The sequence below is a fragment of the Lutzomyia longipalpis genome, chromosome 3, assembly GCF_024334085.1.
Source record: "Lutzomyia longipalpis isolate SR_M1_2022 chromosome 3, ASM2433408v1".
NCBI classification, from domain to species: Eukaryota; Metazoa; Arthropoda; class Insecta; order Diptera; family Psychodidae; genus Lutzomyia; species Lutzomyia longipalpis.
Genome location: NC_074709.1, coordinates 12,518,711 through 12,542,504, shown reverse-complemented (window position 1 = coordinate 12,542,504; position 23,794 = coordinate 12,518,711). Strand labels below are relative to the sequence as shown.

The 23,794-nt window shown below is 35.8% G+C and overlaps 5 protein-coding genes across 5 annotated transcripts; 3 read left to right on the top strand and 2 right to left on the bottom strand.

Moving 5' to 3' along the window:
* The first annotated feature begins 58 nt into the window (after positions 1-58).
* LOC129792258 (zinc finger protein 83-like) lies at positions 59-5,110 on the top strand. The gene is made up of 5 exons (XM_055831142.1): positions 59-275; positions 362-608; positions 675-1,481; positions 3,643-3,711; positions 3,777-5,110. Exons 1-5 carry the CDS (start codon positions 191-193, stop codon positions 5,002-5,004), a joined length of 2,436 nt encoding a protein of 811 aa, XP_055687117.1. The 5' UTR covers positions 59-190; the 3' UTR covers positions 5,005-5,110.
* Positions 5,111-6,042: 932 nt separating this feature from the next.
* On the top strand, positions 6,043-6,635 carry LOC129792256 (anaphase-promoting complex subunit 15B). The gene is made up of 3 exons (XM_055831140.1): positions 6,043-6,168; positions 6,241-6,331; positions 6,398-6,635. The coding sequence occupies exons 1-3, from the start codon at positions 6,049-6,051 to the stop codon at positions 6,592-6,594; spliced, it is 408 nt and encodes a 135-aa protein (XP_055687115.1). The 5' UTR covers positions 6,043-6,048; the 3' UTR covers positions 6,595-6,635.
* A 1,910-nt stretch (positions 6,636-8,545) lies between these two features.
* On the bottom strand, positions 8,546-11,986 carry LOC129792252 (E3 ubiquitin-protein ligase MARCHF6). Its single transcript, XM_055831133.1, has 3 exons — positions 10,252-11,986; positions 9,992-10,186; positions 8,546-9,931 (listed from the first exon to the last, which is right to left on the bottom strand). The coding sequence occupies exons 1-3, from the start codon at positions 11,704-11,706 to the stop codon at positions 8,768-8,770; spliced, it is 2,814 nt and encodes a 937-aa protein (XP_055687108.1). The 5' UTR covers positions 11,707-11,986; the 3' UTR covers positions 8,546-8,767.
* Positions 11,987-12,262: 276 nt separating this feature from the next.
* Positions 12,263-22,272, top strand: LOC129792251 (tetratricopeptide repeat protein 37). Its single transcript, XM_055831132.1, has 10 exons — positions 12,263-12,447; positions 12,515-12,726; positions 13,705-13,921; positions 13,990-14,844; positions 14,921-15,394; positions 16,640-17,969; positions 18,044-18,197; positions 20,816-20,999; positions 21,091-21,275; positions 21,343-22,272. The coding sequence occupies exons 1-10, from the start codon at positions 12,361-12,363 to the stop codon at positions 21,497-21,499; spliced, it is 3,855 nt and encodes a 1,284-aa protein (XP_055687107.1). The 5' UTR covers positions 12,263-12,360; the 3' UTR covers positions 21,500-22,272.
* LOC129794345 (odorant receptor Or2-like) lies at positions 20,670-23,350 on the bottom strand. The gene is made up of 4 exons (XM_055835146.1): positions 23,132-23,350; positions 22,838-23,060; positions 22,294-22,778; positions 20,670-22,223 (listed from the first exon to the last, which is right to left on the bottom strand). Exons 1-4 carry the CDS (start codon positions 23,348-23,350, stop codon positions 22,017-22,019), a joined length of 1,134 nt encoding a protein of 377 aa, XP_055691121.1. The 3' UTR covers positions 20,670-22,016.
* Positions 23,351-23,794: the final 444 nt, after the last annotated feature.

Genomic DNA, 23,794 nt, shown 5'->3' with positions numbered 1-23,794 from the left:
AAATTACATGAACTTCTTTACGCAGTGTAGAGTAATAATTTATTAACGCCTTACCAGCGTGAATGCCCCTTATAATAAAGCAAAGTTTTGTTATTTTGCTCTCTGCGGCTGCGGTTTTTTTTTTTGGGATTTTCAGCCAAATTAGGACAATTTGGGGCTTAAAAAATCAATCTCAAGTAGCTGAGAAAGGATGTTTAAGAGTATATCGAAGATTAAGAGAAAGGAAAGTGCCCTGCATATGCGAGATGTAGTTTCGGGAAAGAAGAAGCCAGTGGGTGAGTAAAAATAACCTCAAAATTGAGCCCCCGGGAGCCACTTTGAGGTCATTTAACTCATTTCCTTTCCTTCTTCATGCATGCAGAAAAGACTGAACGCCCCAAGGGAACAGGCCGTAGGGGAAGGAAACCAAAACAACAGAATATCTCGCCAGCTGAGTCTTCCAGTGACGATGAACCCCTCGCTTCGCGGTCTGGAAGGAAAATCAAGAAAACCAATTATGCCGAAGAGGATGATTTTGATGATGATCTCCCCCTAAATGCCATCAAAGGTACAAGTCCAGTAAAAGGGAAGAATGGAGGAGATTCCATTGAATTTATCAACATTGAAAGGTATTTTGTATCCCATCAACTTCTTTTTATTGAATCTTCAATTGAAGAATTAATAATTTTTGGCAGAATTGGCGAATCCGATGGAAGCTCTGAAGATGAAACGTCCGGAAAGGCAGATAAATCATCAGCTTCGTCATCAAAGAAGAAATCTCCGGATAAAACCGCTGCAGTGCCGCACATTGTAAAGACTTCCGGTGGTGTGACGGTGTATCAGTGCAGTAAATGCCCCAAAACCTACGAGAGACCAAGTAGACTGAGAAGGCACTTCCGGAAGCACACCGGGGACGTCCGGGTGCGTTGGTACAATTGCAACATCTGCAATAAGCAATTCTCCACGGAGGATAAGCTCAACAAGCATCTTGTACGACGACATGAGGACAGGGTGACCACACTTGATGCCGTAGCCGTGAGGAATGCAGCTGCATCAGCGGAGGCAGCTCAGGCTGCTGCCAGGGCGCGTGCACTCGCGAAAATTGCCCAAGAGGAATCAGGGAATGATCTTGTGTCCATTTTCGATGAAGAATCCCCGATTAAGATGGAAACGGTGCAGGTTAAAGTGGAAAGGACGGACACGTATGATTCCTACGACGAAGATCTTCCCTTGGCGGAGGCGATTGAGCCCAAAATGGAAGTTGATGCATTGGCAACAACGGTTAAGCATGAAGATTACAATGATAGAAGCTTTGGGGATGATTTTGATGATAACTTCGACAACAACTTTGATGATCATTTCGCGAATGACGATGTAGATGTATTGGATGACGTTGAAGACGATGGGGACAAGTATCAGACAACTAAAACGGGCAACACAATAAGGATTGACTACAAAGTGAAGGAACACTATTCAACGGCCATCGATGAATTTGAGGAGAAGTAAGTAGAACAAAATTCCATTAATTTTGCTGAAATCTTGATAAATGGTTAGAAATGGAAGAGATTTTAACAAGAAATGTTAATCGGCGGAATATTATAATTGTTTTTGGCAAATTATTTGAATATTGCCGAAAAATCCGAAGATTTTCATACAGACAATGAAATTTTATACTTAAAACCGAGATTAGTACAATTTGGATAGAATTTAGTACTTTTTAGTACTTTTCAGGCTTGATCTGAACCTCTTTGTGAGTAAAATCCGAATAACTTATCGGCTAGAATTTAGCACATTTTTAATTGAATTTAGTACTCTTTAAGCTTGAATTTAATACCTACATATTATTTTTAGGGCTCTTGTTCTTAATATTGAGGAAAGAGAATTTTAAGAACTGTTCTTGTTCTTATTATGAGACTCAATGATTAAAAACCTGATAACTATTTTAGAGTTTAATTTAGTACAATTTGGATAAAATTTATTACTATTTAGGACAAATTTAGTACTTTTCAGGATCGTTATCTTTAATCTGAGCCTTTTTATGACTAAAACTAGAAAACTTTTTAATAGCTGAATTTAGTACAAATTGGATAGATTTTAGTACACTTTAAGCTTGGATTTAGTACTTCTCAAGCTTCTTGTTCTCAATTTGAACCACTTTAAAACAAAGAAATGTTTATTTATTGAAGTTCGATATTTTCGGCGAATATTTCCGAAGATTTGAAGATTTTCATTTATTTTCTTAGATTTTAAAAATTTTCTTCTAATCCCAACGAGAACTAATTTTCCCAAATGCTGCCCTATTTCGAAATAATTTCCAAAATATGTCGAAAGTAGCTGCCCTATTTTGGAAGGAAATCATCTTTCGAAATATATTCGGGATATTTCCCTATCAATCAGCCCAATTTCTGCCCTATTTTTAAGTAAAAAAATTGGGCAGCCCAAGTGGAAAATATTTCGAAAAAGTTTCGACCCTCTTCCCAATAGGGAATTGGGTGTCGACAGTCTGTCGAAATTTTTCCTTCCTCCATTTCCTTTAATATTGGGAAAAAAATTAGGCCGCTTGTCGACTAATATTCGACATGCTTTCGACAATCTTCCCAATTTTTGCCCTATTTCTTCCCAATTTCTGCCCTTCTCCAAATTTTTGATTTCATATTTTGTCAACAGATGGACTTTAAGGTTTAGAGGTTAATGAGCTCAATGGCGTACTTTATCGTGCGCGGCAAATCAAAAATTTACTTGCTAAAATTAAATTCGATTTATTAATTATCTGATACTTTTGCATCCAAAATATGTTGACCAACATGTTTCAGGATGTGTAAAGAAATTTTAAAAATACTTTCAACAAGGTTTTGGGAAATTTCATTTTTTAAGTGAAATTAAAATATTATCAAAAAATTAAATTTTTGTGAAATGCAATGGCATTTTATCGCCTATGGCAAATATTCCCGTCGGGAAAAGGGTGTGGCATGGTTTTCCAAAGACCAAGCGTCAGAATAAGTCGCAATATAAAAATATTAATATTTATTAATATCGTGTTCCATTTTGTCTTGGCATTTTATTGTTGTCATGTAAAATAACGCCATGGAGGCCCCAATATAATCATGTGATGTGTGAAAAGAGCAGAAAAAATATGTTGTTTGAATTGAATATCATTGGAGAGAAAGAGAAGAATAATGAGGAAATCAAGGCAGTACATGTCGACATGCTTTCGAAAATTTTCCCTATTTATGCCCTATTTCGACGGTCCGTCGAAATATGGTCGGCCACGTTTCGACATCAGCTTCTCAATTGGGCAGAAATAGGGAAGATGCTTTCGACGAACTTTCGACAGAAAAATTGGGATTTTTATTCCCCATTTTCGTCAAGGCGTCGAAATTTTGACCAATTCTCGCCCTATCCCTGCCGACGGATTTTCGAAAATTTTCCCTATTTTCAAGCGATTTCTCTCCTTGGAATCTCTGTAAAGTCATTGTTAAAGTGTCTAAAGACCTGATGAAGGGGCAATTAACAAACTCGAAACATCCTGAAAAATTTACTGAGAGAGTTAGAGATTTAACTTTACGACTAAATCAGCTAATTTCTTGACTGAAGAATCAACCTAATTAGACATTTTTATGGATTAATTTGAAGGTTTAATAATTTCCTTTAACACCCTCTTAGGCTTCCAATGGTAGGTGATGATTCAGGCTCGGAGATTGTTGATTGTTCACCCCTTGGAAGAGATGCACAGTAAGTAAAAAAAAATAAAACTTCCAGGAAATCACAAAAACTCATTTAAAAAAAATCATTTTCAGCGACTTTCTGGCAGAAACGGAAATTGAATCACTCAGCCCAATGTCGGGGGAAGAGGAGGAAGATCAGGATGGGAAAAAGTCGAGATTCTACAAATGCTCCTACTGCCCGAGAACCTTTGTTGTGCGTGAAAACTTTGCCGATCACATGGCGTATCACACGAAGAAGGAGAAGCCCTTCCCGTGTGAGCAGTGCGACGAGGAATTCCTCACGCAGGGCACATTGCACTATCACATTGAGAGTAAGCACCTAAAGCCACGCTGTGAGGTGTGCAATGAGCGCGTGGGGAATCTCAAGGACTTCCTGATGCACCAGAAGCGGCATACAAAGAGGATTCGCTACAAGTATGAGTGCGAGCTGTGCGAGGAGCGTTTCCCGCTGAAGCCGCAGCTGAAGAAGCACAAGGAGGAGCACCATGGGACGGGACGCCTCAAATGTGCCCATTGCCCAATGACTTTCTCCAATGCTGTCTTCTTCATTTGTCACGCCACGGAATTCCACAATGACCCTAAGCCCTTCCGGTGTGACTTTTGCAGCTTCCGCACGAATAAAATAAGTCATCAGTCCATCCATTTGCGGACGCATCTCAATGAATTCCCCTACAGATGCTTGGATTGCATGAAACTCTTTCGCATGGAGGAGGATCTGATGAATCACATGAAGGATCACGAGGAGAATAAGGTGACAAAGTTCAAGTGCAACAAGTGCGGGAAGTATTTGTCCACAAACAGCAACTTGTGTCGCCATCGGGCAAAGTTCTGCAAAATGATTACGTGTGATAAGTGTGACAAAATCTTCGCGTCACCCTACACATTCCAGCAGCACCTACTCACCCACACCGATGAGCGCCCCTTCAAATGCGACGTCTGCGGGCAGGCCTTTGCGCGGCCCGAAGCTGCAAAGATTCACATGCGCTGCCACACAAATGATCGTCCCTATCCTTGCCGTATTTGCGGTCGAACCTTCATTTCGGCATCGCGACGCACGAATCACGAACGCTACCACCTGGGGGAGACGCTGCGGTACAAGTGCAGCATCTGCAAGATGGGCTTCAGTAAGGCAAGAGATCGCAATGAGCACATGCAGACGCACGAAAGCAATGTGGAGACGTTCTCGTGTGCAATGTGCGATCAGAAGTTCATCAAGAAGACAAAATTGGTGAAACATTTGAAGCTGCACATTACGGTTGAACGCAAAGGACGCCCCGCAAGGAATACGCGAAGGAAGTAGCCTATTAATTCATCTTCAAATCCTTATTTTATTGATTTAATCCTTATCAAAAATAAAATAAAAACATTATAGTGCACCTAAATATGAAATAAATATTTAAAAATTATAATTTTAGTTTTTTCATGGAGAATTTTTCTTTTTGCAATATTTTAGGATTGATTCTATGAAAAAGCTTTTCTTGTTTGAATTTAGATCGGGTTGGTATGTAAAGGGCATGGTTTAGGACCTTTGTGAATCAGTTTTATATACAATTGAAATTTTGACAGTGTTTTACCACTCATTTTACTTAACTTACCTGATGAAGGATAGAGAAAAGCCTTCGAAACGTCGCATGGGAGATTGTTTGAGAAACTACGAAATGTCACAGCTAACCTGAAAGAATTTGTTTTTACTACCTATAAGAAAGAAGACTTTCAGAATTCTTTTCTAATCTTCAAAAATCTGAAAATTCTAACGTGAAATTTTGATCTTAATTTTCTCTTAAGAAGAAAATGCTTTTCAAGTTTTCTTTCGACGAACTTGAAGTTCTTCTGTGACAATTAAAATAAAAAGTCAAATTGGCCAAGCAAAATCTTCAAAGGGTTAATTTAACAAGTTTGGGAATAATAGAAAATAATCAGATTAACTAAGATTTATTAATTTAATAAATTAAAGAAATTCAAAATGGATTATTTTGGTCTATTAGAGAACTTTTAACGTTTTCAATGTGAATTTCTAACGTTGCCCTTTTAGAATTTCTTACGTTTCTCATTGAAAGTTTTTAACGATTATTTTTGCGAATTTCTAACGTTAATTCTTGATAATTCATCAAGTCTTTAATACAAGAAAAATCGTTCAATTTATTTTGATAAATTTTATAAAAAAATTATTATATTTTTTTTCAATCTTTTAAATTTTATTTCTACGGTAAAAAAGTATTAAATTACAGAGCAGGGGTGATACAGAGGTATTAAAATGTAAATTTGACACCGCACTTTATGGGTGCATCTAATAGGGGTTAGTAATGTTTTGTTTTTATTTATAATTGAAAATAAGAAAGTAAAAATGATTCCTTTTTTCCCGAAACTAACACCCCCCATTACGCATAATATTTGGTTTGATGTGGACGTACCACGAGATGAGGAGGCTGAAATATCAAATCTGGAGGAAATTCAGAATGAGCAGGTAAATAAAATTAATCAATCTGTGTGATAAAGGATGTACCTAACCGTTTCAACTTTTTAAAATATCTTTTAGAATTATTTACTAACTCAGGCTGCTAGCGATCTACCCCCATTAGGGAAAGCTCCACATGATCATGCAGAATGCCCGGATTCTGATGATGACGGTATACCCGCATCAAATATGTAGTTATTAAAGCTCAATTAATTATGAATTTATTTGCCTTATGTAGCCAACGAAGATAGCGAGGATGAGGATAGTCACGATGAGGAAGATGAGGATGATATTGATGTAATTGATAGTACACAGACAACCGTAGAGCCAGATGGTGCCATTGAATATCCAACAACTACCCCAGAGGCTGCACAAAACAGGAGTATTGATCTGGGAGAAACATCTCAATCATCCATGATGAATATTACAATGTAAAATTTATTAAAAACATTCTACCTTTATAAATTATATCATAGGGCATTGTCAAAGACTCAAGAAAAGCGTGATCATTTCCCGGAAAAACGCTGGGAAATATACGAATTTTCACATTTTATGTCAAATCGGGTGCAAAGTTCTTTAATTTTTTTTTTAACACTTGGAGGACCCAACATTTGGCACAACGCGGAGGATCAAATTGGTAATAAGTACCAGTTGATAAAATATGCTCAATAATTAATTATTAATCAGTTTATTGAACAAGGATCGAAAGTTTCACTAATTCTCAATTTCCTTCAAGCATTCCTACATCGAATTACTAAATATTTAATTTAGAAAATCGTCACTGAAAAAAAATTGCGTAGAATCGATGCAAAATTGCCAATTCAAACGACTTTTTTAGCTACAATTTTACATAATTTATTATTGCGCCTAAATAATCACAAACTTTGATTCTTTAAGTAACTTTTTAATCACTTCCGGCAATAAAATTAGTCCACATTAATGATTTTTACCGAGGAAAAGTGAACAAGAGTACTTTATTTGAGAAATATGGGGAAACATAACCTCAAAACCACGGCAAAAATGTATGGGAATTTGACTGGTAGTTATTACCAATTTGATCCTCCGCGTTGGATTCTGACTTTGACCTCAATTATCTTCCAAAGAAAAGACTTTTCTCGAGATTTTCTTTCTGCTATCTTAAAGTAATTAAAATTCCCTACACATAGATGCTAAATTCATCGAGATAAGTCCAATAGATTTTATTCTGTGACGATTTTAAGGTTTCAATTGGTACCAATTACCAGTAAAGTCCTCCGAGTGTTAAATTTCTAGTTCTCGAAAATTCCTTTCTGTGTCATATGAAAGCTATTTAACACTCGGAGGACTTTACTGGTAATTGGTACCAATTGAAACCTTAAAATCGTCACAGAATAAAATCTATTGGACTGATCCCGATGAATTTAGCATCTATGTGTAGGGAATTTTAACTACTTTAAGATAGCAGAAAGAAAATCTCGAGAAAAGTCTTTTCTTTGGAAGATAATTGAGGTCAAAGTCAGAATCCAACGCGGAGGATCAATTTGGTAATAACTACCAGTCAAAATCACATACATTTTAGCCATGGTTTTGAGGTTATGTATCCCCATATTTCCCAAATAAAGTACTCTTGTTCACTTCTCCCGGGTGAAAAACATTAATGTGGACTAATTTTATTGCCGGAAGTGACTAAAAAGTTACTTTAAGAATCAAAGTTTGTGATGATTTAGGCGCAATAAAAAATTATGTAAAATTGTAGCTAAAAAAGTCGTTTCAATTGGCAATTTTGCATCGATTCTACGTATTTTTTTTTCAGTGACGATTTTCTAAATTAAATATTTAGTAATTCGGTGTAGGAATGCTTGAAGGAGATTGAGAATTAGTGAAACTTTCGATCCTTGTTCATTAAACTGCTTAATAATTAATTATTGAGCATATTTTATCAGCTGGTACTTATTACCAATTTGATCCTCCGCGTTGTGCCAAATGTTGGGTCCTCCAAGTGTTAAAGGCCTTACATTATATATTTAAATAATTTTCCTACGATGGAAAATTAGCGAGATTTTCCGGCAGTGAACTTTTCTTTCGTTTCCCATTTCTCCAATATTGCACGTAACCAATTTTAATTTTCATGATTTTGTAGCATTTTTAATTTTATCTTTCATTTGTTATAGCATTTGCAGAGGAAATCCGCTGGGAAAACTCGCTAACTAACTAATAACTTTCTTTTTCTGATATTTTTTCTGCTCTTTTACGTAGCGTTGCCTCAAATTTTGTTTTCTGCATTTTTTTGGCCTACTGCGATTTTCCTTATTCGTAAAACTCTTAAATATACAAAAAAAAAAAGCCTACTCGGTTTATAGGGTTAAAACCACTTATCCTATAAAAATGTAAGTAAAAATAAAACAAATTTATTTTTTATGTATATTCTTAAATTTATTCTGGACAATATCTCTCATTAATTTTACATGTTTTCTACATAATTTTTTTTCTCTGAAAATTACTCTTTTTGGAAAAGTTTAATGTTTTTCTTTTAGCAATTTGCATAATTTGTATTTTAGCATAACAGAATAATGTATAACAGACAATTTTTTTTTTTAATATTTTGTAGTTTCTACCTTAATTTTGTTGTTTAAATCATCTGTGCTTGTGCTGCTGCAGCCGCAGCTGCAGCAGCCTCAGCTTTCCTCTTCCTATGATCATAGTTGACCAATCGCTGACCCACGAGATATTTATCATTCTTTATAGCCACATAGAGCTTTTTAAATTGCCGAATTTGAAAGATTATTATGCCAATGATAATTGCAATAATGAGAAAGAATGGATATATTCGTCGTGCAATGAGTGTCTTTGTGTGTTGATTGGTGAAGAAAATTGGTAGGATTGAATGCGCCAGAACGTATGGGATGGCAAGGGCAAGCCCAAAGCACATTATCACAGGCGCTGCCAGGTCCCTTATAATGAATTTCAAGTCAATATCGCGCAATCCATCGCGATATGCTCGCTCAATGGCACGCTTGAGTGCCCAATCAGGACCCATGAGTGTGAGGGCGCATGTGATTTTTGTGTAGAGCACCCCAAGTGCCCAATCTTGCCCAAGGAAGAGAATTGGTGTTTGCTCAAGGGGCACACGAAGTGGTACAACCACCACAAGTTCTAAAAGTAACCCATAGAGAAGGGGAACAACACCAAACATCAGCACAAAGATCACCGCAGCCATTGCATAGGATGCCCCAATGCTTACCCAATGCTTAATCTTCTGCATTACCGCCTGACGTCCCTGGGGGAAGAGATTAACCGCAATGGCAATACCACGTGAAATTATCCAGCAGAGATATGTCCCCATGGCAGCTGTGTACAGTTCATGGGGACGCGGGGGCGTTTCATCGGCAGCTGGTGCTTGCGACGAGATGTGCCCACTCACTGACCACAGAGCCATGCACTGCCGCCCAATCCACACGGGGATCGTCAGTGTGAGAAGAGATCCAATAACGAGACTTATGCACATAAATACAATAAGACCACCGAGTCGAATAATAAAATAAGACGGCCTCTCATAGGGCTGTATCCCAACGGGAACATCTCGATGTAAAAGTGCTTGATGCGCAGCCCCCAAGCCTTGCCCTTCCGGCGCCTGTCGATGATCCTCATTCCCAATATTCTGTTGATGATTTTCACTACCAAGCAAATAACTTCGTATACCCAAAATCCACGATACTATATTACACCAAATGCGTATGAATCCCTTTAGCCAAATACGTGTCTGTGATTGTTCAAAGAATCCTGGAAGGATAATCTGTGAAAAAAAAAAGATTTAATAGGGAAAAAGATTTTTTCAGAGCTTCATTATACAGACTTGCAATAGAAGAAGTTGCAAACTCAATTCATTTACTTCCGAATCCCCGGATAAGGTGTAGGGGAGAAAAGTTGGCCAGATATTCTTAAGAATACTAATTGGCAGCCAAAGCATTAGGAGGACAGCAGAGCCAAACATTACAGCTGACGACACCAGGCGTCTTATGTGTCTCAAAATTGAAAAATGAATCATTTCCTGATGAGAAAGACAATAAAATGAGAGCGCGCAAAGAAAACAAAGGAAAAGAAAAGAAAACTTACTTGAATTGGGCTGAAATCGGGATCATTGAGATTCCGTAGGAACCACAGGACACCTGGTCGGAGAACCTCACGCAGGAGAATGATGAAAGAGGCAAAGTAGTACACGTATACCATTCCAAACATCCAATGGATAAACAATGAAGTTCCCGGGGCTGCTTTGAAGCTGGCCTTGCGATCTTTTAGTGTAGCATCGAACATGGGGAGGGAGCAAATGTCCAACCACCACCCACAGACAAGTGGTAGGACACCAATTTCAACCACAGACAGAAGAGAAACCTTCACAACAATGTAGCATAGCCCGAGGATCCTTCGGGATTTTCGCATACGCAGCAATTTAGCCAGAGCGTGCAATTTTACAAGAGTTATCCCAATGATGCAGTACCCAAGGAGGGTGGTAAGGAGCCCGTGGAAGTGAATCTGTGGCTTTCCGGGCTTCAGAATACCAAGCAGGTAGATGGTTACGTTGCCAATTGTATACGGGCAGAAGGCAAAGATGAAGATGAAGAGTGTATTGAGGGAGATTACCCAGAAAACATGCTCAAGGAACACCATCGATCCATCGAGTCCCAGAAGACGTTCCCACGTTAACTCCTCAGCTGCTCTATCCCATTCCATGGGATTCCAATTGGCTTCATCTGCAACAACTTCTTGTGCCATCTCTGGTTCCTCGGGGTCAGCAATTGGTGGCTCTGCACGGTCAATAGGTCGATCAATTGGTGCAACTTGCGGGGGATTAACAACTTGTGGTGGTGGTTGTTGTGGTGCCGGATTTCCCTGCTGCAAATTCTCTCCTGGATTTTGCTGAACATCATTATTATTGTTATTATTGTTATTCTGTTCCACTTGATTGGCATCTTCTTCGTCCTCTGATGGTGGTGGTGGTGGATCTGGTTGTTCCTGAACCGGTGGATCATCCCTCTCAAGCCATTCCGGGCCACCACCATGGAGAATCTGTTCCCGCAGCCACACCAAACCAATAAACGAGAACAGTGTGCACGTGACAACGAAGCAACCTCTAAACACATCCGCTGCAATATTTTCCGTTGAGAACATATTGATGGGCAGCGAGAGTAGCATGTCGTATGAGGCGGAAAAGAGGAATCTGTACGTTCTGTATGCAGTAAATGGGACCACACCGAGCCAGGCGAGTGCCACAAGTGTATAGTGGAACCAATACTTCACAGCAGTTGCCACGGAGCTCAAAAGGCCACCAGCTACATCCCGGAGTGGCAGCACCCTGGGCATGTCTGGCGAATATATCGGTGTCCATCCGAACCTGTGGCCGCACAGTTCACAATATTCCTTCCGGGAGTACCTCATCCATTGCATAAGGCAATCCTGGTGTATCCACTTGATGGAGCCCGTGCAGATACACGGATGGAATAGGGGTCTGTCCGATTGCCCTTCGCAGCGACAAACACGGCAAATAAAATCCGCCTGGGAGAGATCTTCCATCTTAATTCTTGAGTTTTGTTTTTGCACAAAATATTAATCTGCTCCGTGCTACATCTAAGAAACTTTTCTGTTTGTTTTCTTTTTCTTACAACAAAATTCACTGTTAAACAATCACACCCACCAATTGCACAATTGAAAGTAATTTGTAGATCATTAATATGTGTGAATTATTTTGCAGAACTGCGAGTTTTTGCAGAGAAATTGCTATTTAGGAAATTACGCAAAATTCACATCTGTCACATTTATTACATATACCTACATACTTATTCTACGGGGAATTCACACAACAAAATGTAAACATAGTAAGACGTAAGCGTAAGTGAAAAAAAAACAAAGAAGTCAAATGGTTCAAAAAAAGAGAAAAATCTGATATGTAAATACAAAAAATATTTTTTTCTTTGAATATTTGGGTAGTTTTAGCAACTTCAAAAGTTTATTCCATCGCTCAATAGTTTGTAATGAAAAAAAAAATAATTAAAAACATTTTACTACACTTACTAGACTACTTTAGAGTATGAGTTTTTCAATTTTCACATAGAGGGCGAATGCAAAGAATAATGTAAATAGTTTTCCTAAAAAGCAAAGCAACAAAGGTCGTGCATGCAAAAGGAATTTCCATTAAACTCCTAAAGTATTTATTTTTTATTAATAATTATGCCGAGTGAAATCAAAGAAGCCCTCAAGGAAGCAAATGCTGCATTCAAAAATGAAGATCACAATAAAGCAATCAAGATTTGCAAGGTAAAATCTTTTAACCTCAAAAAATATTAGGATTTTTGCCTAAAAACTTACAATTTTTCTATTGCAGGATATTCTCAAGCAGGACCCACGAAACTACATGGCTCATGTCCTTCTTGGGGCAATTTATGAGAAAGACGCTTCAAAGATCGAAGCGGAAAAGTACCTCCGTAAAGCTTTGACTTTGTCTAACGAACCACTTGCTGCACTACAAGGATTAGCACGATGCGTCCCTATTCATGATACTCCGGAGATATATGGGAGGCTACTGGAGCTGGCTCCGTAAGTACTGAACTACTATTGAGAACTGTTTCAATTTCTTTTGCAAAATATAAAGAAAAAAAATGTTTTTTACTAACAATTAAGTTTATACTTATGGAGCTATCAGATTTTAAGCTCTAAGCACAAGATACTTAAGATTTTACGGATTTTACATTTGAAAGAACGAGAGAAGACAGCTTTTGTCTCTCTTGTACTCATGTAGTGATTATGATGCTGAAGCACTTGGAGCTTAAGTGTGATGGTTTAAATTTCTTAAGCTAGATCTGAGTTTCTGAAGCTAGATCTGAGTTTCTGAAGCTAGATCTGAGTTTCCTTATCTAGGCTTAAGTTTCTTAGGCTATGAATAAGTTTTTAAAAACAGGCTTATTTGCTTTAATTCAGGTTTAGGTTCTTTATAAGCTAGTTCTAAGTCTCTTAAACTAGGCCTAAGTTACTTATGCTAGGTCTGAGTTTCTTATGCTATGAATATATTTTTTTTAAATCTAGCTAAAATGCTTTAATTTGGCTTCGGTTCTTTTCAAGCTAGATGAAAATTTCTTAAGTTGGGCCTAAGTTTCTGTATCTAGGAATAAGTCCCTTAAAATAGGTTTAAGTTTTTTTTTTAAATCAGGCCTAGATTTTTAAAGTTAGGTTTAAATTTCTTAAAACAAGGCCTAATTGTTTGATATCGTGTATAAGTTTTTTAATCTCGGCATTAGTTCTTTTTAAGCTAGACTTAAGTTTTTGTTAGTTAGGTGTAAGTTTTAAAAGCTAGATTTTAGTTTTTTTTCAGTTTCAAAGCTAGTTCTAATTATTTTTTAAAAACAGGCTTAAGATCTTAAGATTAAAATCATGCTGAATAGAAGCTTAATGCATTTTGAGATGATTTTTATGAATCCTTAATTCAGATTTACGATTCAGGCTGAACCTAAACAGACTAAGCCAGACGTCAACCAATACTTGACCTTCTTTTTAAAGCAATTAATTCTGTTTTATTAGAAAAAAATATGAAGAAATTCATGGAAAGCTTCTGAAAGCATGTCAAGAAGCTACCGAAGCTAACAGTGATGCATGCAGAAAATTTATTGAGATTTTTGAAAATGAAATCTCCCTTGAGGAAAATGCGGAAAATCAAAAGAGAATTCAATCTGCCTATATGAATTTGTCTGAAATACTTATAAAGCAAAAGGATGCAGATGAAAAATTCCCGGGAATTGTAAGTTTTTCATCTTGAATAACATTAGACGGGATTATAGGGATTATAATATAAAATTCTTTTTATAGTTCCACGATTGTCTTCTGCGAACACTTCACGTAAAAGATCTAAATCAGCATGAAAGATACAAAAGGGCACTAAAACTATTCAACAGTATGAACATGAAGGATCTCGTGGTTGAGAAGGCTGTTGAAATGCATGATCTCTTCACAAATGATCCCTTTCCATTGGAATGGATTTGCAAAATTTATTTAGAATCAATTGATTCGTCAACTAATGATGTCTTTCCATTGAGTATTAAATATAAAATATCCTATTACATTGAGAGTCTATTGGTGAGAGCACCAAACTCACAAATTGGGCTACTCGCAAAAGGCCTCAACATGTTCAATGAAGGGCAGATTGTTGAATCAAGGACAATCATTGAGAATGTGCTTAAGGAGACCCCAAATTGGGTTACGGCTCTGAAAATTATGTCAAAAATTCATTTTGCCACAGAAGCCTACATCCTTGCTGCACACATCTGGGAATCGCTCAATGTAAAGGACATCTCTCTTGCTAAATGCTACATACAGCAAGAGTATAACGTCGATAGGGCAATAGAAATATGTCGGAAACTCCTGGAGGATACTACTATTTGCGATAAAGAGAGGAAATGCATCAATTTTCTCCTGGGAAAAGCTCAAATACTTCTCACCTGTGGCAATAATGAGAATCTTGAACTTTTCAATGCATTGGGTTGTGAGTGTGATGATGCGAATTACCTCAGAGCCTTTACCCTTGTTAGGCATGAAAAGAATCACGAAGAAGCATTAAATGTATTAAATAAAAATCCTATTGAGAATGTGGATTACATGTTGCTAAAGGGAGAGATTCTCTTTAATCTTGAGAGATTTTCTTCTGCACTTCAATGTTTTGAAAAGGTAATTTTTAGATATAGTTAAGGGTTAATTCAGATGAAAAACTTCTTTCTAATGTATGCAAAAAAATATGTTTAAGGCTTCATCACTGTGTGCGACATCATCAAGGACATTCTATTGGATCTCTCGGTGCAATAGTGTGCAAAATAATCCAGAAATTGAACAAGAAAATCTCCATCGTTGCATTCTACTCAATCCAATTCACAAGGAAGGTCTTCTAAAATTGTGTTCTCTATACAGAAATCAGGGAAAGTATGATGTCATTGAGCGAATTCTCCTTGAATGCTCAATTCATGCAAAAGATATTTCCCTAAAGTGGATTTGGGTGCAATTGGGACTTCACTACGTGACTGTGTCAAAGAATTATGAGGCAATCAAGACATTCCGCACCCTTTTGAGATTTGATAAAGATGATTACCTCATTTGGGAAATCCTTGCAGATGCATACTTTAACAATGGTTCTTACACGTCTGCATTGAAAATATACATGAAAATTGTTGAGGAGACAAAAGAAAATATTTATTGCGAATACAGAGTTGCTCATATAAAAACGGTAAATATCATTAAACATTTATGTTGCTGACGGCAATGACTATGTGGACTGTATGATCTATTTATTTTCGAACAAATGTAGGTGGGATCTATGCAGGAGGGGTGGGGATCTATAAAAGAATTTACAAAAGGGCTTAAAAATTATCTCTAAAACTATCCGAATAAATGTCTTCTTACATTTTCTCGACTGAGCTTCCTCGACTCCCTTTTCCACCTTTCCGGACGTATCCTGTTTTTCTAATTCCTGTTCAACAAAATAAATGATAAATTTCCCTTCCTATTTCTACTTAACCTCACTTTTACCTGGGCGATTTTCCTACTCCTTTTCAGCGGGTATTTGTCGTCTTCCGCTATTTCCTACCTACAAAATACAATCTATAAGAATTCTTCTTTTGATTTCATATAAAATTAACAACTTACGGCTATTTTTACTCTGCTAATTCCTTATTTTCCTCGCGATAATTCCAACACGTTTTTCTCTCTGACTATTTCATCACAAAATGGCTGTTTCGCCTATTTTCGCCCAGGCCTACTTTGATCTAAATTCAAATTCAAACTTCTACCGTTAACATTTCTAACAATTTATTAGGGGAATGTGGACCAATTCGGACCCATATTTCTTTACTAAATTCAACATCAAATATAAAAACTTAATTGGAATATTAACACTTGGATGATTTTGCTGGCCACTGTGGCCAATTCGAGTTTTTCAATCGTCACGATTAAAATCTATTGGATCTATCGTGTCTATGTGTAGGGAATTTCAATTACTATCAAGTTATGCGATAGAAAGTCTAGAAAATATATTTTTTAAAGATAATTAAGGTCAAAGTCGAAATTATACGATGAGGACGAAAATGGTCACTGTGGCCATTTGAATTCACTTTTCCGCGGTGAAAATCATTTAAAAAAAATCATTAGAAAACAGACAAAATTTTAGAAAAAATCATTCTATCTACAGACAGATCTACAATTAACAAACCATTTAATATTTGACTTTTTTTTATTATGTTGGACACTGTTGCCATTTTGGTCCTCCGCATGGGTAAAAATTGTTGGATCCTTTCTGCGTTAAGGACATTAAATGGGCTTTCATATGGTACCAAATTAAAGAATAATTGATTTTTATTTAATCCCATTTTTCTTGCCCTCTATGTTTGAAAGTCCAAATTGGGCCACGTTTCCCTACTTTTTACCCTATTAATTTATTGTCTTAATTCATTTAATTTTCTTGGATTAAAAAAAGGTTTTGGGACATTTTACTGAGGCAATAAAGTACTTTGAGGAGCTCTTAGCGAAACAATCAATGTATGTGCCAGCATTGAAAGGCATTGCAGAGGCACATTTCGCACTTGGAAACATCTTATTGGGGCAACGGAGATTAGGATCTATGCGAGATCACATGCAGAAAGCCGTATTTTATGCAACACGTGCATGTGAAATGAAATCACTGTGTTGCCATTGGGATCTTTTGGGTAATATTTTCCTCAAAGTGGCCAATCTTCCAAAACAATTGGCTCACATTCAAGTAAACACCAAATTCAACACAGATCAAGAAAATTTGACCAGCACTGATGTGACAACATTAAAAGGAGATGAAATTTATGAAATGTCCAGCAGGTGCTTTTTGCGAGCTTTGCGCGAAAACCCAAAAGATTCCCTTCTTTGGTACAATTTGGCAGTTTGCTACTACATGAGGGCATGCAATGTATGTGACGAAGTGGAAAAGCGTCAGTATTTCCTGAATAGCATTATGTATGCGAAACAATCTATTGCCATAAAGCCAAATCGTTGGCAGAACTGGAATATACTTGGTACAATATCCATAAAGTTGGGTAATTTATGTCTGGCACTGCATTGTTTTGTAAAGGCATTGCATCTCCACAAGACATCAGCAATGTCTTGGTGCAATCTTGGCTTAATGTATCTCAATGATGGGGAAAAGTGGCTAAAATATGATTTTGACGGTGAAAATGCCGTTCTTGAGGAACTCCAGAACATGTCCAATACATCCAATAGATCCGCTAATAGAGCCTTTGGACGGTCACAGCAATCAAATACGGATTATCTACAAGCATGGATTGGGCAAGCCATTACGGCTGAAAGGTTGTCCGAAGAAGCTGCAATGGACTTATTTAGGCACTGCATCCAGTTGGGTTATCACCGTGAAGCAGCTCTGGGATATTCACGATTTGTCTATGGAATTTTGAGTGATGCACAAAAGCTCAATAGTGATGCGAGATACCAATATAAAATACAAAATATGTTTGCTCTTCCACGTGCTCATGATTCCATGAAATGGTGTATTGCTGAACAAGATGAAACAGCAACAGCAGCATCACTCTGCCTCTTAGGATATCTCTCGTACAAATCAAATCTCTACCGCGAAGCATCAGCCGTATTCAGCAGAGCACTTGCAAAAGCACACAATGCCGAAGATTACGATGCAATTGCATGCAATTTGGCATACGCAGAACTTAAGCGAGGGAACTACAGTGAAGCCATTGAGGCGTTTAAGAGAATCCAAAATGCTTCATATCGTGTATCTCTTGGGCTTGCTTTTTCGTACTTCAAAGGTGGGTTGAAAGAAAAGTCTCTATTTTACATGAAAAATTTGTTTTTAGACACTTATTTATTTCAATAATTTCAGATCAACAATATCAAGAAGCATATTCGGTGTATGAAAATATTTTGCAAGAAAAAACACTGAATTCTGTTGAACAAGCAACCATTCTCATGGCCATGTCTTCAATGATTTATGTGTTTCACGATGAAAATGAAACAAAAAAAGTAATCTATCAGATGTAAGTAATTTTCTAAATATAATTGCCCAGTAGATAAATTAATTGAGTCAATATCTTCTCAATTATGATTGAATCCATTGAATCAATCAGTTTGATCAAATATTGATCAATAAATCGGGTCAGTTCATCGACTGAGCAATCATTGATCAAATCCAAGACCAAGTCAAATCTGATTGCGCAATAATTGATTCTCGATGCGCACCTATACATTGTCTCCATATTGATATTATCAATAATGAATCAATTATAAATCAATCATTATTTGATCAACTATTGACAAAGAATTGTTTTTCAAATTATTTACCTGTTGGTCAATTTTTGCTCAACTACTGATCAATCAATATTGATTCAATTTTAACTCAATCAATTTTTGATCATGGATTGAGCAACTTTTCACAAAATATTGTTCTTCAAATACCCAGTTCAATTTTTGCTCAATTATTAATCAATCAATTAGTCATCATTAATTTCTCGCAATCAGCGGTCAATTGCTTACATTTCGCGCAAGCTTTTGCCATTTGATCAATTATGCGAACCTATATTGACTGAATATTGAGAAAATTTTGTTTACTGGAAATTATTTCTTGTAAAAACGTCTAAGAACCGTAAAGTACGTGTAGGATACATTTAGGAGGGACTGAAACATTTGCAATGTCAATGGATAGATATTTCCGGCTGTAATTTTTAAAGGACGCTGTGTCCTTGCCATCATTAGCAGTAGCTTCATCTTTGTTTTCTGATCCATATTGTACCACGGTGAAAAGTAAATCGTTTGACTAATGTCCAAACTCTGTGTGGAAGTATCAAAATTTAATTGAAAAGAAAAATTAAGTTTTGCCCCCATAACTCACCTCAACCCAGAGTTCATTTGCATTCCAGTAGAGACTAAATAATTGTGTCATAATGAGAATAATGTAGAGGCAGGACATAATTATCTGTGGCAGGAGTTTAACGATGTTAAGGACAAAGAGTAGGGCACATAGCAAAAGGACAAAGAATACAAGCTCAATGAGGCAAATGTAGGTGACAATTTGATTAATTTCCTCGACAAATTCAATCAAGAGTTTATGATATTCCAACACATTATGCAACTTCTTTGTTACATTCTCATCACTGTCATTTGATTGTTTCAAATTGTTAATTTTGTATTTGAGAATTTTAACAAGAACCACCGCAAACATACAGAAAGCGGAAAAAAGATTTGAAAAAGGTATATAGAGAGATGCTCCTGGTGGTGTGACAAATACCTGAAAGAATTTTTTTTAAATAAAATATAAATCTTTGAATTTAACACAGAGAAAAAATTTTAAACCTCATAGATGTAAATTATTTCATAAATTGGACTCTTCATGTAATCAATTCCAGGAATATGAACTCCATATGGATGATCTAAATTTTAATTTAAAAATTATGTAAAATGTATTTAATTAAAAAAATACCAAAATATGTAGATATTAACCATTCATTCCTGTAAATACGGGATAAATTAAGAAGCAAGTTCCAGTAGTTAGTGCAAGACATAAATTCATTACTGAAAAGCGATGAGCACGTATTCCGGTTTCTTTAATAAGGTTGCTGATGTACTCGTCTTTCGATTTGGCAACAATGTCGTAGAAATATGCAACTTTCCCCATAAATTTCTCAATGTCATTTCGTTTATTGATAACGATTACAGCTCGAATCTACAACGTGTTGAGAACTTTCTTATTGTGTAATAAATATTCAGTTTTTTCTTTTTTGTTTTATCGGGAAAAAATAGTTAAAATTAGTTTTTTTTTTGTAAAATATGAATTTTTTAAACAGGAAAGAAAGATTTTTCGGATTATTTTTAAATGGCTAGAAACACTCATAAAGGACTTTAAAGAATCACTTTTAACCCAAAAGACAGAAATCGATAAAAACTTGTGACTTGAATACCAATTTTGGGGCCTTATTCAGCCACCAAGAAATGCTTGAAATCTTGAAAATTCGTACTGAAATTTTCAAGTTTTCAGCAATATTTTTAGTCGTTGAATAGAGCCTTTTTATTTTACTTTTAGAGACTTTTATAAAATTTAGAAAAATCTCCATTTTGATAAAATTCTTATCTTTTATGCTAAATCCAAAAAAAAAAAACATTTTATCTCAAATTTAATAGAATTTTTTTAAGAGGAATCCGAAATTATGTTTTACCATAAAAAACTTACAATAGCATTGAGGAATAAAAAAGTAAAGTATCCGTTTAAAATTAATTTTTCGAGTTCTTTCGTGGAGAATAGGTAGGCAAATTGAAAGACATTTAGTAAGACATTAATGGTGACGTAGAAATATCTTCGAAATTTTGTATATGGAGGCTCCAAAATCATCCCCATATGCTTCCAAATGCTAATACTAAATGCCATATATGGCACTGTTTCCATAAACTGTTTCATTTTATTTTCTTCTTTTTTTAACAAACACTGCGAAAAGGTCCTCACTCGTAACACAAACTTCTTTTTCTGAAGGAAAATTTCTTTTATTTTCAAAATTTGAATTTCTTTATATAAATAGTTTTGTTTTGTGATACAGCATTTATGTAAATTGAGTGTTTAGATAAATTACATGTTTTCCTCCCTTTCTTTCTTCTTCTTTGTTAACAGCCTAGATTTGCCCAACCGCCCTGTGGAAGGGTTGTACAGTGCGTGTGCTCTGGGAATTTTACATGAAGATAGTCAATTGGCTGAGTTAGTTGTGAAGGAGCTCAATAACATTGAAAGTATTGAAATGACTGACATCAATTGCCATCATATTGCTTTTCTCTCCTCCCAATTTTATCTATTAAAGGTTTGTTTTCATTCCATTAAAATCAAATTTATTTTTCCAAAGACTATGTAATTTTAATTAAATTACATACCTACAATTTCTTTTCTTACAGAATGACCGAGATGTAGGACTTAAATATTTACTAACACTCCTACATAAATACCCTCATCGTGCTAAATTGAGGAAGGTTATAGCGGAGTTTCTTCTACAAAACTATCCAAATTCATCGCGGCATCTTCACGCGGCAAGTCGACTATCTCAAGCTGTGTTGGCGATTGAATTTGGAAAAATTGATGGGTAAAGATTTATTAGTGATGCTGTATGTAGGTTTTGTTTTGTGAAATTTTTCATTTAATTTTTGCAGCCATTGTTCACCAGAAGTCTTTGCAAAGTGCCTCATAGTTGCCTTCAAAGCTTTACATTTGCTAAAGGACAAATCACAGAAATATCTACTTCAGAAAGCTATTCATTTGAATCCAACTTGCAAGGAAAATTGGGACTATCTCCGTACCATTTGCTGATTTTTTTTAACACTTTATAGTACGGTGTGGAGAAAAATAATAGAACCACTTATATTATTTTGCCTGAGGTTCTAGGGCTACTTAAGCTAAAATTCCCCATAATTATAATATTTCAAATAAAATTAATCATTGAATTCATTTACAAAAATCCACGTAACTTTTTTTCTGTCCATCCGATTTTAAAAATTTCAAAAAGCTCAGAAAGCTACATTCTTCCTGAATTCAAAGCTTCCAAGGTGATCAAAATCGGTCAAAGAGTTGATTTTTGACAGTCATTTGCGTGTCCACATCAAAAAATCTACTTTTGCTTCAACCCTTAATAAAAATTCAACGGATGAACCGATTTTTGAAAACCTAGCATCGTTAGAAAGAGAATGAATGTAGCTTTCAGAATCTGTGCTACATTTCAATATCGACTACAGTCAGATTGAGATATTAATATTTGAAGTCAAGAGAATCTCTAAAATAACAAAAGTGGTTCTATTATATTTCTCATCGCTGTATATAGTCTAAAATCTCAATATATACGCCTAAGAACTGTAAAATATGAATAAGAAACATTTAAAAGAGATTGAAACATCTGAAGGGTGAGTGGATAAATGTTTCCTGCTGAAATTTCCAAAGGACGAGATGCTCTTATCATAAAAATTATAAGCAAATTCTTACATTTCTCACTCATATTGTACCATTGACAGTTGTAGAGAGTTTGATGAATTTTGAGACTCTACAAAAGATTGAAATAAATGTAAAGAGTTTATTTCTACATAAATAAATTATTTTGTGTTTCAATTTACCTCATAGGTAAGTTCATTTGCACTCCAGTAAACAGTATAGAGTTGGGTCATTATCAGCACAATGTATAAGCATGAGAGACATATTTGTGGGAATAGTTCAACGATATTGAGGACAAAGAGGAGCGCACAGAGGAGCATGACGAAAAAAATGAGTTCAATAAAACAAACATTAGTCACCAAAGAATTGAATTCATCGACGAAAGTTATTAAATTTTGATGATATCTAATGGCAATTTTGAGTTTCTTCATCACGATACGTTCGTCTTGCTCAGTGTCTTCATCATGTTGCATTATGTTGTCAATGTGATAACGAAGAATTCTAATTAGTACAATGTAAAAGAGGAGGAAGGAAATAAAGAGATTTGAGAAAGGTATATAGAGGCTAGCTCCTGGTGGAGTTACGAGAACTTCATAGGCAAAAAGGGCATAGTAAGTAGATCTGTCGGTGACGTTTAATCCAGGAATATATAATCCATAAGGTAAGTCTGTGGAAAATTCATTTTTTTTCTTTAAATTATCATGAATTATGTAGTTTCGTTTTTACCTGCCATTTTTGTAAAAACAGGATAGATGAGAAAGGATGTTCCAGTTGTGATGGCCAAACAGTGATTAATAATTGAGAATTTATAAGCTCTACTGCCAATACTTTGCAAGATGTTAACCGTGTAGTCATCTCCGTGCATTTCAATGTTATTGTACAAATTGGTGAGTTTCTGGATGCAATTTTCAAATTTTTTCTGATTCTTCAAAACAACAAAGACGCGAATCTTGCAAAAATTAAAAAAAAAAGTATTTTGATTTCATTACTCTGAAAATTATTTATGATAAAGTAACTTACGATAGAGTTGAAATAGAGAACAGTAAAGTATCCATTTAAAATAAGTTTATCCAATTTTTTCTCCGTACAGAGGTATGCAAATTGAAAGATATTGAGAACGATGTTAATTGAGAGGCAAAAGTAACGTTGAATATTGAAGCCAGGTGAATAGAGAAATCCCATAATTTTCCATACTTTGACACTAAATGATACAAATGGAATTTCATCGACGGACTTCATTTTTTTTAAAGAAATATTCAAACACTGCACAAATCCTTCTTTACTAACAATGCTGTTAAACAAGCTTTAAATGTTTCTTCTGATATTTTTCCATTTATATACAGGGATATTGTTGAAATATTAATGATTCAATCATCAATATAGCTCTATATAATTTCAAGTTTAATCGGGATACCTACAATTTGTGCAAAGTACATGTTGCAAAAATTATATATAATATGAACGTGTCCCTCATTTAGCGAAAAGGATTAAATCGTGTGAACTAACCATCTGCTATGTTCGTATATAGAGCTCCTATATTATACGAAGCTAAAGAAATAACAGATAGAGGAGACTGGGGCTCATTATAAATCTCAATCTGCAGCATTCCCTTTTGGCAAGAATTTTTTTCGAAAGGTTATTTGCGTAGAAAATTTCTTTCTCTACAGCTTTGCCTTATACCAT

Excerpts from the sequence above, each read along its gene's own strand:
- LOC129792258 (XM_055831142.1), top strand. The coding sequence starts at position 191 with ATGTTTAAGAGTATATCGAAGATTAAGAGAAAGGAAAGTGCCCTGCAT. Across the intron at positions 609-674 it reads GAATTTATCAACATTGAAAG|AATTGGCGAATCCGATGGAA; the intron begins GTATTTTGTATC and ends AATTTTTGGCAG. Across the intron at positions 1,482-3,642 it reads ATCGATGAATTTGAGGAGAA|GCTTCCAATGGTAGGTGATG; the intron begins GTAAGTAGAACA and ends ACACCCTCTTAG.
- LOC129792256 (XM_055831140.1), top strand. The coding sequence starts at position 6,049 with ATGATTCCTTTTTTCCCGAAACTAACACCCCCCATTACGCATAATATT. Across the intron at positions 6,169-6,240 it reads AGGAAATTCAGAATGAGCAG|AATTATTTACTAACTCAGGC; the intron begins GTAAATAAAATT and ends AATATCTTTTAG. Across the intron at positions 6,332-6,397 it reads CCCGGATTCTGATGATGACG|CCAACGAAGATAGCGAGGAT; the intron begins GTATACCCGCAT and ends TGCCTTATGTAG.
- LOC129792252 (XM_055831133.1), bottom strand. The coding sequence starts at position 11,706 with ATGGAAGATCTCTCCCAGGCGGATTTTATTTGCCGTGTTTGTCGCTGC. Across the intron at positions 10,187-10,251 it reads CCGATTTCAGCCCAATTCAA|GAAATGATTCATTTTTCAAT; the intron begins GTAAGTTTTCTT and ends CTTTCTCATCAG. Across the intron at positions 9,932-9,991 it reads TGCAACTTCTTCTATTGCAA|ATTATCCTTCCAGGATTCTT; the intron begins GTCTGTATAATG and ends TTTTTTTCACAG.
- LOC129792251 (XM_055831132.1), top strand. The coding sequence starts at position 12,361 with ATGCCGAGTGAAATCAAAGAAGCCCTCAAGGAAGCAAATGCTGCATTC. Across the intron at positions 12,448-12,514 it reads AAGCAATCAAGATTTGCAAG|GATATTCTCAAGCAGGACCC; the intron begins GTAAAATCTTTT and ends TTTCTATTGCAG. Across the intron at positions 13,922-13,989 it reads ATGAAAAATTCCCGGGAATT|TTCCACGATTGTCTTCTGCG; the intron begins GTAAGTTTTTCA and ends TTCTTTTTATAG.
- LOC129794345 (XM_055835146.1), bottom strand. The coding sequence starts at position 23,350 with ATGAAGTCCGTCGATGAAATTCCATTTGTATCATTTAGTGTCAAAGTA. Across the intron at positions 23,061-23,131 it reads TTCTCTATTTCAACTCTATC|ATTCGCGTCTTTGTTGTTTT; the intron begins GTAAGTTACTTT and ends AATTTTTGCAAG. Across the intron at positions 22,224-22,293 it reads CAAATGAACTTACCTATGAG|AGTCTCAAAATTCATCAAAC; the intron begins GTAAATTGAAAC and ends AATCTTTTGTAG.